Below are 15,436 nucleotides of genomic sequence, written 5' to 3'. Positions count from 1 at the left end.
CACGAGAAAACTTGTGTAGCAATTCTTCCAGTACTGCGAGCCGCAGGCACCCAAGCTCAGACACCTTGCCTGGGTCAGCAGAGTAACCATGATCCTGTAACATTGCTTCTGTGAGTGGTTCACTGGCTGCAGGGCTTCTCTGAGGGGCAGTGAGCTTAATTACATCGATGGAGTATGGTTTTTTCAGAGGAGCGTACAAAGAGAATTTCGATATGTTCCAATAGAAAGCAATTTCCGCCATCAATGTCCTTGACCTCATTACGAACTATCATACGCTTCAATGCTGCTGCAAACTGCTTTGCTGTTGGGTTGTCATTGCAGCCCCCAAATGATTTTATTGCAGCAAAAAAGTAACTCAAGGTGGTCCTGACTGAGCTTGGAAGTCGGAAGATATGCCAATAGGCCATTTTCTGTAACCAAGTGGTTGTATAGACGGTTGTCTAAGCACACCACAAAGCGAATGAAGCCTGTCTTTTGGTTGGTCCCTGTCATTAGTTTACCAGCTGCAGAGTCCCTAAGCGAGCAAAAGTAGGCCATAAGTTCTTTGACATACGCAGTGACAGGAGCCACATTTTCAGGACACAGAGGTCCTTTCTATTCTTCTTGCCTTGGATGTCTTGAATTTAAAATGTCAAATGCGTTGTTGACATGTCTGATAAACTCTTCTGTTGGCAAGGAATTTGAAAATTTTGAATTTTTTTTAGCTCTGCAGTCGCTAAGAGCATCTGCTACCGATTGACTAAACGTTTGAGCCAACAATGAGAGTTTCATGGGTTGGTTTTTCCAGGTAATATGTGCTTGTCTAAGTTTGTTTGCCAAATGTAGGCCCTCTGTGTACTGGATTTCATGCAGCTCATCAATGTGTTTCAACAATAAGAACTGTTTGTTCGTATCACAATAGCCTTTTTATCAAACAGGGTGTGCCGCAGTAGCGTCAACATGTGACAGGGATACAACATGGCAAAGGATGTTTCTTTTCCACATCACTGGATGTGGAAAAGAAGCATCCAGCTCAGTCAGGTCCATCTTGCAGCCAAGGGTGTGCAGCAATGACAAATTCGCTGCAGCGCCATCGCAGGTCAAACTCACAATGTGTGCACCTTTTTCGTGAGTGAAGCTAGCAGCTTGCAGCACCAAATTGCGCCTCTGCTCACCACCAAGGCCATGCACTAGAAAGTAGCCAACCGGCAGCTTCCATCTGCCATTGATTGCAACAAGCATTAAAACAAATGCATCTTTGGCAACTGGAAAGCTGTCATCATTGACATCAATGCCCATGTCAACATATCCATGGAAGCTTTTCCCATCCCACACTACTTCTCTGAATGGCCATCTCATCCACAACCAGATGGCATAATGTGGAGAGCCGTGCTTTACCTTGATAGCCAATGCAGTCATTGCCTCTTTTGAAAAGTCAGCAGCCCTATCAATGGGTTGATATCATTTACACAGTGTCTTTGGATGCGGGAGGCATGTGTTGAAAACAGCTCGTACATATCTGTATGCTCTAGGAGAATAAAAATGCAAAGTCAGTGCAAATGGCCTGAGCTCTGGCGAATAAGCGGGTGACATTGCTGGCACCAGACTTATGTGGCAGTTGCCACATGAGCAAGTCTTTTTTTGCTCCACCAAGACTGAAATATGGTGACATCCTCATTTCCTAGAATGCGATTGTCAGATAAATCTTCTATGACATTTTCGAGATGAGCAACCTTTTGAAAAAGCCGTAGATGGGATTGCCGTAGAGTCTTCATCTTCTTCTTGGTCGCAGTTTGTATTTGTTTAATGCCATACTTCATGCCTCAGAAAGGCCTTTTCAGGCGTGTCTTCTGCTGGCTGTGGATGCAAAATATCACGTGCTGTAGCAGGTGCATGAGCGACCAACATGACACAAAGCATGTACGCAGAACAAATTAATTGTTGTGGCATACACTCTTGTGCAAGCTATGAAGAATATAATGCTTAATTTTAGGTCATTACATTGCTCACGACGGTTTCCGTTTACACTTTTGTGAACTTAAAAACTGTGGGGGCATAAAACTGCCATCCACACGAGCTTGCTAGTGCCACTTAATTTTGTTTGTTTATTTATTTGCTAAATACTGCAGGCCCATCTGGGCCCAGGCAGGAAAGGTAGAAGTACAAAACAACTAACACAGAAGAGGCCAATGTAGCGTAGTTCAATGAGAGATGTTTTACAGAAGCCTTTTAGTTTGAGTGGGCAAAATATACTGAGCTCATATATCACGGCTCATTGTGACCGATCGAACATATAAAGAGCATAGAAAATTGTGAAAAACTTGTTGGTCTTCTAGTTATCATGTCATTTGAATGGAAAAGAAAAATTGAAAAAGGATTATTGGCCGATAATTGGTGTTTAATGCAAACCCTGAGGAAACTTATACCGCTGCGAACGAATATGAATGTTTCAGTATTTGATTAGATGGTTGCCATGATCATAAATGTTAGTGTCCAAGTGCAGTTCACTGAGTGACATTTATTATGCTTGAGCTATTAAACAGTTGCCACGAAAATATATGCCACTTCACTTGCAGCTACCTAAGGAAACAAGTATGTAAAAATTGTAGTGGTCGAGTATTATCCTCACCATAGTATGCCTTGCTGTTCGAGGTGTCGCTGGGTTGTGTGTAGGCAGTGCTGCAGAATCTTCACCCTTGAGCGTCCTGGAGGGCCTTGGACTGGGAGACTGGACAAAATACACCAAGTGCAATGAGGAGGGACTGCTTACTGCAACATAACTTGAAATTGCTGACCGTGCAAACGAAACACCAGATGGACAGTTGAAGCTAAAACCCGGGACTAATAGCGACACCATTGGCTTCATTTAAAATTTAAGCACAATAATGACCAGCAAGCAGGACATTGTTAGGGAGATCAGTGGCTGTGGCTATATACTGTATTTTTTATCTACTGTCCCAAAAAATGTTGATAAAGCTTACCAGCACAGTTGGCATGTTATAAATTTTATTACTGTTGTAAATGTTGGAGCCTAGCAAGGGTGTTAATTATGTGTGTAATGAGAGGACATCGCTGAAGTATAATTCAGAGAAGGAGTGTGTTTTCCTTATTCCAACTTAACTGAAAAAAAAAAGTGGTTTTTCATCTTACTTAACACTGCTTTGCTGCAGTTTGTTTTATTTTCCTTATCTTGTACTTATCCTAGATTGACTAAAATGAGATTATGATGTAGCATATATGATTTTCATTCATGAGCACTTGCTTTTGCCAGTGTTAACAATGAAATTTGAACGCAGTATGCTTGTCACCTGCGTCAAAAAAGGGCTGTAATGTAGCCAATGATAGGTTGAACAGTTCTATCTTTCTCTTCATTCTGAGCATTACTAATAGATCTTTTAAATCTGTCGAAAACATCTTACAAAAATCTGTATGACAGTCTCATATGCATTTTTTAAACTTAAATAATTACTTTAAACGTGAAATCCAAAATATATATTAAAGGGAAACACCAGATTTTTGCAAAGCAGATGAGAACATGAATGAACCAAGGCACACATGTGAGAAAATGTCTTAAGCAAGCTCTGTGATCATTACGACAATCAAACATGCCAGGACATGTTGGATTTCGGAAGGCTCATCAGCGATGTCTGAATCAGTCAAGGACGCGCTAGCAGATGTAGCAGTACCCTCTGCTAGCACATCAATCAGACAAGCCCTCAGAGATGTCCATATTCATTGTGGCTTGAGAGAGACCTGTCTGAATATAAGAAAAGCATATTTCACTTCAGGAATGCTGGGGGACATCTACCACAGTCATGAAAAAGGTATGATCAAACTGGAAACATGCATTATGGCTGCATACAGCTGTGCATCAACTTACTGGCTCAACTTGATGCTGTTATGTACAGCATCAAGTTACATACAGCTTATGCTGTATGTGTATTGATGCTGCTATGTACAGCATCAATACACATACAGCTAATTGAATCTCGGGGAAAATGGAGCTGTAGTAACTTTGCAGTGCATTTTTCACACAAAAATATCAAAGATATAGTTGTAACACATACATAATGTAACGTAATGCCCCCTCTGTAATGCCTCCAGGCCTTCAGGGTACTACTAATAAATGAATGAAAATGATGTTCACTCCTGTAATTTAAAGTAAAACTATGTTATTTCATCTCGACTGTCATTTACCTGTTGTTTAAAATATGTCAACCAACAACATATCTTCTGACAAAAAAAGAAAATGATATTTAGCCTCAACATGGGGAGTGATTGAACTTTGCAACATGATGTTTGAACTTTGCACTCACAAGCCAAGTTACTACGAGCAGAATATTCTCTACAAAATTATTGTTCTTGGCGACTATTGCAAAACTTGGTATGTTATGTGAAGACTAATCTTTCATGGTTTCTTCAATTAATTAGTTTTATTGCAATTTTGATTGTTTTCAGCCACAAGAAATACATACAAAATTCAGTCAATAATAATTCTTTTAGCAGGAAATGTAATTCTTCGACAATAAATAGTTTCACATCGTACCTTTTTAGGAGTGTACGCTAGCTGATAAAAGTACTTTAAAGAGAAAAAAATGTTTAACACTTAGTGGGAATTATGACAAAGTTGGAAAAAAAAAATGGCTTGAATAGTATTGCACCACTATTTCGTCAGTTATATAATTCACACGAGCACGTACCTAGTCACTAGCGATCGCGAATATTGCAGTTCCATTTTCATAAATAAAAGAAAAGTTAATTGTGCTTACCCATGGAAGGACAGACCATCCCGCCGATTTTCTGTTCGATTAGGGCATCCTGGCACACAACACTTCATCACGCATGTGCGCCTACTGCTGACGGGAGTTCTTGCCGGCCTGCTAAGAGGCCGAAGACTTTGAGCAGATCTCGAGCAACAGTGTCGACTGCGCTACCTTAACTACGGGCCGCCACGGCCCTAAATATGTTCGGAGTCTCCGGCTCGCCAGTCCATCCTTGGGCACAAGACGGGACGAATTTTTTTCCCGTAGGAAAACAGTCGCTTCGGACCCTGTACGCTCGCTTAATCGCGTGCACATTTTGCGGAGGCGAAAGGCATCATTGTTTCCCAAAAGACGTCGTCAAACGCAACGAATCGTCGTCGGAAGGGCGGCTTGGTTGCTTTCACACGTTTGCAGGGCGAAAGGGTCACTCGTTTCCCTGAAACCACACCGAAACGCAACCAGTCGTCCTTGAGGTGGTCCTCCCGGGTTGTTCGGCGCAATGCCGGTTAACCGACGCCTTCGTTCGCAACAGCCTTGGCGCCTGTCTGCCAATTAGGCGGCTAGACTCAACTGCTTCACACACTCGAATTCCTTCACTAACCTCGGCGCGCGTTTGCCACGCCGAGTATGTGCGCATATTCCGAAACCCCCGCAGCAGACGAAATCGAAGCCACCGAAGCGAGCCGAGTAAAATCTACCGCTTGCCTATCACGTGAGGGCCTATTTCCCATCATCCCATTCCTCTAAATTTTTTATGACTAGGCTTCAAGATTGTCACGTGACGCTCCCTCCTAGTTTTTTTCCTTCCTCCGTGCAATTAACCTTACCAGCCCTAATACACTTTCTTTGAGTGACAGCAACGGATATTCAATCTCTGATTTTGAAGTTGCTAACATGCTAAAAAAAATTGCCGTGGTTGAACGCGGTTAAACCAAGTTTGTCAGGCAATAGCACAGTTTTGCCTGCTTTGGGAAAGGACACAGACGCTGCTTGGCGCCATAAGCAACTACCGCATCGACAATTGCACCACAAGACAACACACAGACGCTGCTCGGCGCGGCAGCAGCAGGGAGCGAATTGACCTTCATGCTGCGCTTCAATGCCAACTAAGCGTCGAAAGCACGGCGCATACGAAGCTACCAGCGCTAGGCGCAATTTGTACACATCGCAGATCGCTTTGAAGATGAGGTCCACGCGACCGCGCACTTTGTCCACATCGCAGATCGCTTTATAGATATGGGTGCCCACGCAGCGTACGCAGCAGCCGCCGGCAGTGGCAGCCTAAGTCCCAGTTTGACCTTGGCTGAGCTTGAAGGTCAGATTTATGGAACCAGACACTTTCTGGGTTTGTACCTGGAGTAGTAGATTTATCACTGTAAAAGTCGCAGTTTTTAATGAAAGACGAAGCATCGATTGCGATAGTAAATTAGTGGACAGCTATAAGAAGGACAGGATAGTAGTTTTATCGGCCGTATGAACTTGTAGGCATAGGCATACTAACTTTATTAACGAGCATGGTGTCATGCGCACACAAGCAAACATGAACACATCTCACTTGATGACCATGGAAACTCACTGTCAAAATGGTTGAGTGAGGAAGCGCGGCAGCAGCAGGGAGCGAATTGACCTTTGTGCTACCCCCCGGAGTGTTGCGCGCAACGGAAGCCGGCGCGCTTCCTTCCTGCTTTCCTCCCTTGCATGCAAGAGATTGAGCTGGTGATGATGTGTCTGATCTGTCCTGATCTGCAATGTACGTGCCATGTTTACTACTCGTACTTACTCTAACACGAGACCTGTTGGCTTCTTATGCAAAACTACAACTTAGTGCCCCTAAAGAATGCCTTTATATTTGCACATTTCCTTACCGCACATCTTTTACTTGGAAATCAAACCACCTCGCAGCTTATGGCTGCTTAATAAAAGGTTTGGCATTGCACAGATGACTCCAATTTGCAAAGTTCGAACCCTAGATGACAAGAGCTCAGGTAAGAGCGACACACACACACAGGTGCCCTTCTGTGTACTTCGTTTGAGCACTTCTCCTCTGGAATTTGAACTATGCTACACCAACTGGCCCATGTTCCTACCCTACTGAAGTCCAATTTGCTCACCTGAACATAGACATGCAAGTGCAATAGATGTTACGCTGATGTCAATGTAATGAAAAGGTCAGATTTGACCTTGTCACAGCTAAAGAGAATGAAGAGGATATTGTGGAAACTGCCATGACTAAGAGAGGAAGGTGCCGTGCAGTTAGCACTTGCCTGGTTGCAGCAGCAGTGGAAAGAGCAGGTGCCAGCTGCTCTTCAGTTGTGTCCTTCGGCGCCTTGCGGGGAATGATGTCATCAAATGGGTTCACTAGAACCTGCAGACAAAATTCACAACTTATAGCAACTTACTTTAGTAAAAATATTTGGATCGGTGGCCACAAAAATTGATTAACAGCAGGTTAACAAAGAAAGACTTGGCTAAAGCCAACAAGAGCCTTCATCATCCAAGCTGATACTTGCTCACTGTCAATATTTAGGATGGTGTGGCCCTTGAGCAAGCACTCAAATTTTCCAAATGTCAATCTTCTACCAGAAAAAAAAACTGCTCTGCACTGGATCAGAACAGAAGCCACTGAGTGAATTCCAAAAACAGGGTTGCTCAGTGCGTTTCTATGGTTAGCGAAGTCCATAGTTAATGTGTTTTGAATGCATGACTTGTAGCCCCCGTGTGCTCAATGTAGGTGGTGAGTTTGCTAGAATCAGCACGGAAGTGCTTTTTTGGAACTGCCATGAACAGCGACTGCTATCAAGCTCGTTTTGCTCCTTCCACTCTCATCAACAGGCGGATGCACCCGCCCTTCAGGCCGAGGCCAAATCAGAGCAAGAGACAGTGCCGAGTGAGTTCATCCAAAACTACCACTGGAACATGTGAACCCACTCCAAATCTACCAGTACAATGTATGGGATATATGTGCCCTGAGATGTGCATCTAACAGTGGAATTCACACTGTTGCAGTGCTTCAGTCAAGCAGAACTCAACTTCTTCAGTTGCTCAATCATCATTGTAAGCCATCAAAGAGCTTTTTAGGCTGATTTTAACAAAAAGTTTGGTTCGCTTTCTGGCCAATGATGATCATGTGTGGCGTTTATTGATGCAAGGGCCAGATATGGGCAAAGAGCGCCATGCACGTGATGATGAGTTGACAATGAACGGTGACATGAAATGGAATAACGAAATGTGAATGATAGATGTAAGGTGGCTGTAAAAAGGCCTAAAGGCTATAAAAAAAGAATCACTTGCTGTTAACTGCATTATATATATAATTGTTAAGAAAATCACAATGATAAATTACCAACACATGGGTTTCATTATGAAGGCATGATGTAGCAAAATGCGTTGATGACACTAGCACTAGTGACTCAACAGGGCCTTTGAACGTAAGGGCTGGAAAGCAAGTGCTCTACAAAAGTGCTGTCGCAGCAGCAGCTTGATGTAGCAGCAGCAGCCTCTCGCAAGAAAAAGGGTATGCTACAAATACCTTGGTCTCATAACTCTTCATTTACCAATATCAGGTAAAAATTGTGGGGTCTCACACGTGCTCTTGGGACAAAGGAACGACAACACAGTAGTGTAAACAATCACAAGAGCATTTATTGCACCTTTCATAGACTAATACATGCTAGCCGAATTACTATGCATAGAACATTCACATGGGCGCGCGACAAATCAAGGAAGTCCGACTCACCGCGACCGGATAGCGAGCGAATATGTTCGCCCCATGCTATGACACCATCGCCTAGTCGTTCACGTGTAAGGTCACGCGAGCGGTGGCATGTTCGAACGATTCGTGTTCGTCCATACCGGTGCCCTGCTCCTAGCCACGTGAGACAGTCTCGCGAAGCATGGATCGGCGCACGCGTGGGGCATCCGCATCGCCCACCGATCCCAACCCGAAGAGGAAGCGCCTTCGACCTTTTTTTTCCCAAGTCACCCCACCGTTCTGTGGCGTTAGCATTGCAACACTCACGCCATCTCTCACAATGCGCCGCCACCACAATGACCGCCGGTGGCGCTTAGCCACGCAGAGAGGCTGAGCTATGCGAGCTAGGAGACGCGAGCTATGCGGAGAAAACAACATCAGGGGACGCGTGAGAGTCGCGCATCCCCACATCCCCCCCAACCTTAAATCACTACACATACTCCGGCGAAACATGTCACACACTGTCTAGCATCAACGCGTGCTTCGCAAACAAGAGGTAGTACGTGCCGCAGTGGCCGCACCGAGGAAATGTCCACGCGCTTTCCATAACATGTGAGCCGACATTGTGTCTGGGGTTCACCGCTGGCGTCCGTTGGTCACAGCACCAGGTCTGCAGATTCGATGGCACGACTCAAGCCCAGGACTCTGGAAACGGCTTCGCAGAAGTCGGCACGAGCAAGCGTCACAAACGCCGCCGCGCCTTGCTGGCGAGAGCCGCGGTAGTCGGTGACTGCCGGCTCTTTTCCCAGCCGCCGCGGATTGCGAGCCGGACATAGGCAACCGCCGCAGTCGCTGCGCCGAACTGGCCTCAGGCATATGATCTCCATCGCCTGGGGTAGCTCGTTCGTAGGCCGGGGCAGCAGCGCAGACATGAGCAGGTGACAGCAAACCAGGGGTGACTCTGCTCACGCTGCGTACACTCAACGCACTCGACAAACACTAAAGTAGTGCAAGAGAGAGGAATTCTGCATGCGCATCACCCACGTGGTACGATGTTCAATTTGGCTAGCGAAATTTCGGGCCTCTATTGAGATGCTAAGTTCACATGAACAAAGCTCGCTTGCTTGAGTCGAACGAGTAATTTCAATTCGTGCGAGGCGAACTAATGAGGGAAACAATGTGCGACACCTCAACACCACGGTCCACCAGGTTGTGCCCTCTAGTCAACGTGTGACAGGCGGCCTTGTAAAGCCTTAGGCCTAATGCATCGCTACTCTGACAACAACTGGCATCCCCCCCCCCAAAAAAAAACATCACCCAAAATGGGCACATCAGGCAGCCACAAGGAGATGTTAGCTCTGTGAGGTGGTCCTACCCCGCTCAGTGCACACAGCATCCGAGTTGACAGCGCCCAGCATACCAGATGGTGTCGGAGCGAACGGTGCCAGGCCGCAATACCAGTCAGTCCATAGCGGCACCCGTGGCTCGCGGCCACCGACTCCCTGAGCCGCGACTTCCGAAGTCAAAGAGATAGAAGAAGCTATTTACATAAGAAATTGGGACCACCCACGAGGCTTCCGTACTCACTCGCTTCGGGCTTGCCAATGCTCCGCGGAACCAAGGCTTCGCTTTCCCAGGATGCAGACCACGTCGCTCTCGTACCGATGAGTGTACTTCAAACACTCACGAAAAGGCTTAGTATGTTGAAAAGTTCAAACACGCTACAGCAACCGTCGCCTTGCTCAAGAAAGCACACCGCCGACGCTAGCGATCAAAATCCACGCTAAGAATACGTTTCGGTTCAAACAAATGTTGTCTCGAACCAAGCAAAACTGTCAACATTATCGTCCGATGTCCCAAGAGGTCCATGTTGGGCAGCCAGATGTGGGGTCTCACACGTCCCCTTGGGACAAAGGAACGACAACACAGCAGTGTAAACAAACACAAGGGCATTTATTGCACTTTTCATACACTAATACACGCTAACCGAATTGCTATGCATAGAACATTCACATGGGCGCGGACAAATCAAGGAAGTCCGACTAACCACGACCGGATAGCGAGCAAATATGTTCGCCCCATGCTATGACACCATCGCCTAGTCGTTCACGTATACGGTCACGGGAGCGGTGGCATGTTCGAATGATCCGTGTTCGTCCATACCGGTACCCTGCTCCTAGCCACGCGAGACGGTCTCGCGAAGCGTGGATCGGCGCATGCGCGGGACGTCCGCATCGCCCACTGATCCCAACCCGAAGAGGAAGCGCCTTCGACTTTTTTTTTTCCCAAGTCACCCCACTGTTCGGTGGCGTTAGCATCACGACATTCGCGCCATCTCTCGCAATGCGCCGCAACCACAACGACCGCCGCCAGCGCTTAGCCATGCGGAGAAGCCGGATTACAGGAGACGCGAGCTATGCGGGGAAAACAACATCAGGGGACGCGTGAGAGTCGCGCACCCCCGCAAACTCTCGAAACTACCTCAATGTCAAAAAACGGTTCTATGCCGAGAAACACTGCAGGGTGAAAGCGAATGTGTTGTCTATGCCGGTGCAAAATACATTTACTTTTGACCTTCTAATTGCCGACACTAACAAGATGTGAAGGACCACCAGCATCTTGCCCCATCTACCACAGGCAGGAGATGCATCACCGGTCAACAGGTAGGAGTGGCTGCCATGTGTGTGCCCTATCCTAAGACGACAGAAAATAACCTCAGTTCATTGTATTTTCGTTACAGGGGGGCAATTTCCTAAGTTTGGCTTAATAACATGGAGCTTATTAGTGTCCCAGGTGTGTTGCCCATAGCTCCTAATGTTTTTCCGTAGGAAAGGTTTCAAGTCTGTGGCAGAGGCCGCTATGGTAGAGCTGCTCGGCTTTGTTTTCATGGATGTCGCAATATGGTCAGCAAGCACTTTACCCTCGATGTTTCCGTGTCCAAGCACCCAGCATATGATGACACGCAGGTTAGACATACAAGTTGTGCACAGGACTAAATAAAGCTAATTGATTCTAGGATTCTTGAATTTATAAAATGTGATCAAGAATCTTAGGGAAAACATGGGGAAGGTGGGAGATGGAAATTCAAGACGATGAACAAAACGAGAACAAGGTGAAAGCAGGAGCCAACGTTTCTACAAGTGGACTTGTCTTTCTCAAGGCAACATATTGTGACGGAAGTGAGATGGAGGCAAAGGATATATTTACAAAATATATACAGAGGAGGCTAAGGCAAGAGATGTCCGATCTGGCCCAACTGCTAGCGTCTTCTTCGTCATCTTTGTCGCTCTTCCAAGCATCGCGTTGATCCATGCATGGATCGCTCCGTAACATCACTCTCTGGCGGCTGAAGCGCCGTCCTGGCGCTTGCTATGAAGACGAGGAGCTAGAAGAGCAGTATGGCTTCAGCCGGGAAACATGAACAACTTCAGTTGGCTGCGATGAGGTTGAAGAAGCAGGATCCAGGAGGACAATTTCGTAATTTACGTCACCGAGTTAACGAAGAACCTTGTAGGGCCCGGTGTAACGTGAGAGGAGCTTCTCTGTTAGGCGGCATGGCGACCATAGGAGGACCAGAGAGCCACGCATGAAGTGCGCACTTCTGTGTCGGATGTCGTAACGGGACTTCTGGATTGCTTGCGAAGCAGAAAGTAGATCGTGGGCAAGTTGACGAGCTGCACGGCTCAAGCTGCGGCGTCACTGGCGTATTCAGTAGGCGAGTGAGGAGCCGAAGGAAGGAGAGTCTCGAAGGACAATGCAGGATGTCGGCCAAACAGTAGATAGAACGGTGAATATCCAGAGGTGTCATGCCGCGAGGAATTCTACGCAAAGGTAACAAACGGTAACGTGCAGTCCCAGTCATGGTGATCTGGTGAAACATACATGGCCAGCATCTTGGTTCAGGCGCTCGGTCAATCCATTTGTCTGCGAATGATAAGCGGTGGTGAGTTCAGTGGAACAGGCACAAAGGATGTCATCTATCACTCATGATACGAAGTACCTCCCGCGATCGGTGAAGAGCTGCCGAGAGGCGCCATGATGTAGAATTACGTCGTGTAGGAGAAAATCAGCGACGTCTTTAGAACAGCTTGTCAGCAATGCCCTGGTAATTGCAAAGCGCGTGGCGTAGTCTGTCGCGACCGCAACCCATTTGTTTCCCGAGATGGACGTAGGGAGAGGGCCTAGAAGGTCAAGGCCGACGCGGAAGATTGGCTCTGCAGGGATATCAATAGGTTGTAGCTGGCCTGCAGGCAGCGCTGAAGGGCGTTTGCAACGTTGGCAGCGTTCACAAGAAAGCAGCGACGTAGCTGAGCACAGAACGGTACATGCAATGCCAGACAAACCAGCGTCGGATGCAGGCGTAAGTACGCGAGACACCTAGGTGACCAGCAGTTGGTACGTCGTGAAGCTTGTGAAGAACACTGGAGCATAGATGGCGAGGTAGGACAAGCAGAAGCTCTGGGCCACCTGAGCTGAGATTACAACGATACAGAACGTTGTCGTGTAGCTCAAACAGGCGAACAGAATGATCTGGTGATGGAGAGGTAAGACAGTCGATGATGAGCCATAAGGACACGTCTCGTCGCTGTTCGGTGGAGATATTGCCACATGCTATATCGTCGCCGCGGGTATGTGCCCGGCCATGGAAACGACGCTGAAGTAGCGCGCGGGTAGAAAAACAGAGACGACAACGACGTTGCGTTTCCTGCTCATATAAAGTACTTGTATACGTGCTGTACGCCTGCTTCCACGTCTCCAGCGAGGTCGTGACACTGGTGGAGGTGCTGGGTAGGATTGCCTCATGCTTAGCACCCCTTCGCGGAGCCATCCATCAAACGCGGAATCGCCTTGGCTCGTCGAAACTCCGGTTCACCGGTACAGCCGCCGCCTGCTAGGCCTGACGCCCGAGTTCAACCCCTTGCAGGATCCTGCCGGACCGCGTCTAAGTACTACCGCCATGGCCACTGCAACTCCATCGCAGGTGACGCTACAGCATCCTATGGTCCCAGAAAGTTTCCATGGTGACGCCATTGAAGATGCCCAAGATTGGCTGGACCAGTTCGAGCGTGTCGCCAGTCATAATGAATGGAGCTCCCGGCAAAAGCTGTCTTATGTCTATTTTGCTCTTCGAGACAGTGCGCGGACATGGTTTGTGAACCGGGAGAGGAGCCTGACCACATGGGATGCCTTCCGCACCCAGCTGCTAGACACATTCACTAGCAGCGACAGAAAAGACAATGCGCAGCGCCTTCTCGAATCTCGTGTTCAGAAGCCAAATGAGAGCGTTGCCATGTTTGCAGAAGATATGGCCCGCCTTTTCCACAGAGCAGATCCTGAGATGGCCGAAGAAAAGAAGTTGCGCTATCTCTTGCGGGGAGTGAAGGAGCAGCTGTTTGCCAGACTCGTGAGGAATCCACCGACGACAGTGGCCGAATTTACCAAGGAGGCTACCGCTATCGAAGGGGCACTACAGCAGCGGTACCGCCAATACGATCGCGCGAACTCGCCAACAAATGCTTCACTGCTACCTGAGGGCGGCGGCACATCTCTGCGTGAAGTTATCCGAGAGATTGTGCGAGAGGAGATCCGGCAGCTCGGAATTGCTCCCATGGCACCAGCGGTGGCTTCTGTCGCTGATGTCATCCGGGAGGAAGTTCGACAGGCCTTTTCTTCGCCAGACTGGCAAGCGGCGCCGCGACGATGCACATAAGCGGAAGCTCTTTGTCGTCCACCTCCCGCCACTTCGATGCTGCTGACACCGTCGACCACTCCGACGCAGCCACCGCCGCCATCCCCGACGCGCTATCTTCGACAGTCACAGCCGCCGCCAGCAATGCCGTATCGCCGACATCCGATCGCTGCGCCGCGGTCTTACGGAGAATTCCCTGGCGGCTATCCGCTACGAAAAACCGATTTGTGGCGCACCGCTGACCGCCGGCCGCTATGCTTTCATTGCGGTGAAGCAGGACATGTTTATCGAGCTTGCCACTACCGCGCAGCTGGGTTTCCCAGATTTCCCACCAACTATAGTTACCCTCGGTTTGACGCTCCACGTACATGCGACGACAATCCTTCCAACTTTCGACCGGAAGGTTCAACGACGCCTCGATCGCGTTCCCCATCACCGGCTCGTTACACCCAACCAACCCGTCGCGATTTTCCTGACGCCTCTAGGGGCAGGTCTCCTAGCCCGCGCCGGGGAAACTAGAGGCAGCGACCTCCGGGGGTGAGGTTGCAAACCGTCCAGCTTCCCAAGAACCCCCATCACCGACGATCGACGACTCTACGACTCCGACGATTCCAACCACACCACATGTAACAGACGCCGTCAGCGCCGATCTTGTCGTTAGCATTGACGGCCACCAAGTGGCCGCTCTCGTTGACACTGGTTCGCATTTTTCGATAATGAGTCTAAAGCTAGCCGACAGACTAAGAAAAGTGAAGACGCCCTGGACCGGGCCCAACATCAGAACTGCCGGGGGCCAGTTGATGACGCCGATTGGAAAATGCACAGCCAGAATCATAATCGCCGGTTCAGCCTTCGTTGCCACCCTCGTCATTCTCTTTGAGTGCTGTAAAGAACTTATTTTGGGAATGGATTTCTTGAGGGAGTACGGTGCAGTTATTAATGTCCGCGACCGCATGGTGACATTTGCTACGAGCTCCGAAGACGTCGACCCCGGTGGATAACCAGCGACCGCGTTTACGTATCGCCGACGACGACGTCACGCTTCCGCCGCGAAGTTGTTCCCTCGTGCCTGTCATCTGCGATAACTTGCACACCGGGCCTGGCGTCGCTGAACACATCAACGCACTAGTACTGAGTCAGGGCGTTTCCGTCGCCAGGGCCGTAATTAATGTACTCGACGGACATGCTGAACTCCTGCTGACGAATTTTAGCAGGGAACGTCGACAGATTGTTAAAGGCACTGCTGTTGCTTACTTCGACGAAATTGCCCCAATACAAAACTGCCTCTCAGTGCAGCACGCGGCGTCCACCGCG

The 15,436-nt window shown here is 48.2% G+C and overlaps 1 protein-coding gene across 1 annotated transcript in view; it reads right to left on the bottom strand.

Annotated features, from left to right (window-relative positions):
- Positions 1-6,879: 6,879 nt before the first annotated feature.
- The window catches only part of LOC119449308 (spliceosome-associated protein CWC27 homolog), an 83,686-nt gene continuing 75,129 nt past the window's right edge, over positions 6,880-15,436 (bottom strand). The window contains exon 5 of the mRNA XM_037712479.2: positions 6,880-7,107. Coding sequence (XP_037568407.2) covers positions 6,895-7,107 — 213 coding nt within the window. The 3' untranslated portion in view covers positions 6,880-6,894. The remainder of the gene's footprint in view (positions 7,108-15,436) is intronic.

The sequence above is a fragment of the Dermacentor silvarum genome, chromosome 4 (assembly GCF_013339745.2).
Source record: "Dermacentor silvarum isolate Dsil-2018 chromosome 4, BIME_Dsil_1.4, whole genome shotgun sequence".
Classification (NCBI taxonomy): domain Eukaryota; kingdom Metazoa; phylum Arthropoda; class Arachnida; order Ixodida; family Ixodidae; genus Dermacentor; species Dermacentor silvarum.
The sequence above is the reverse complement of the archived record's forward strand: the minus strand, read 5'-3'. Positions and strand labels throughout refer to the sequence as shown.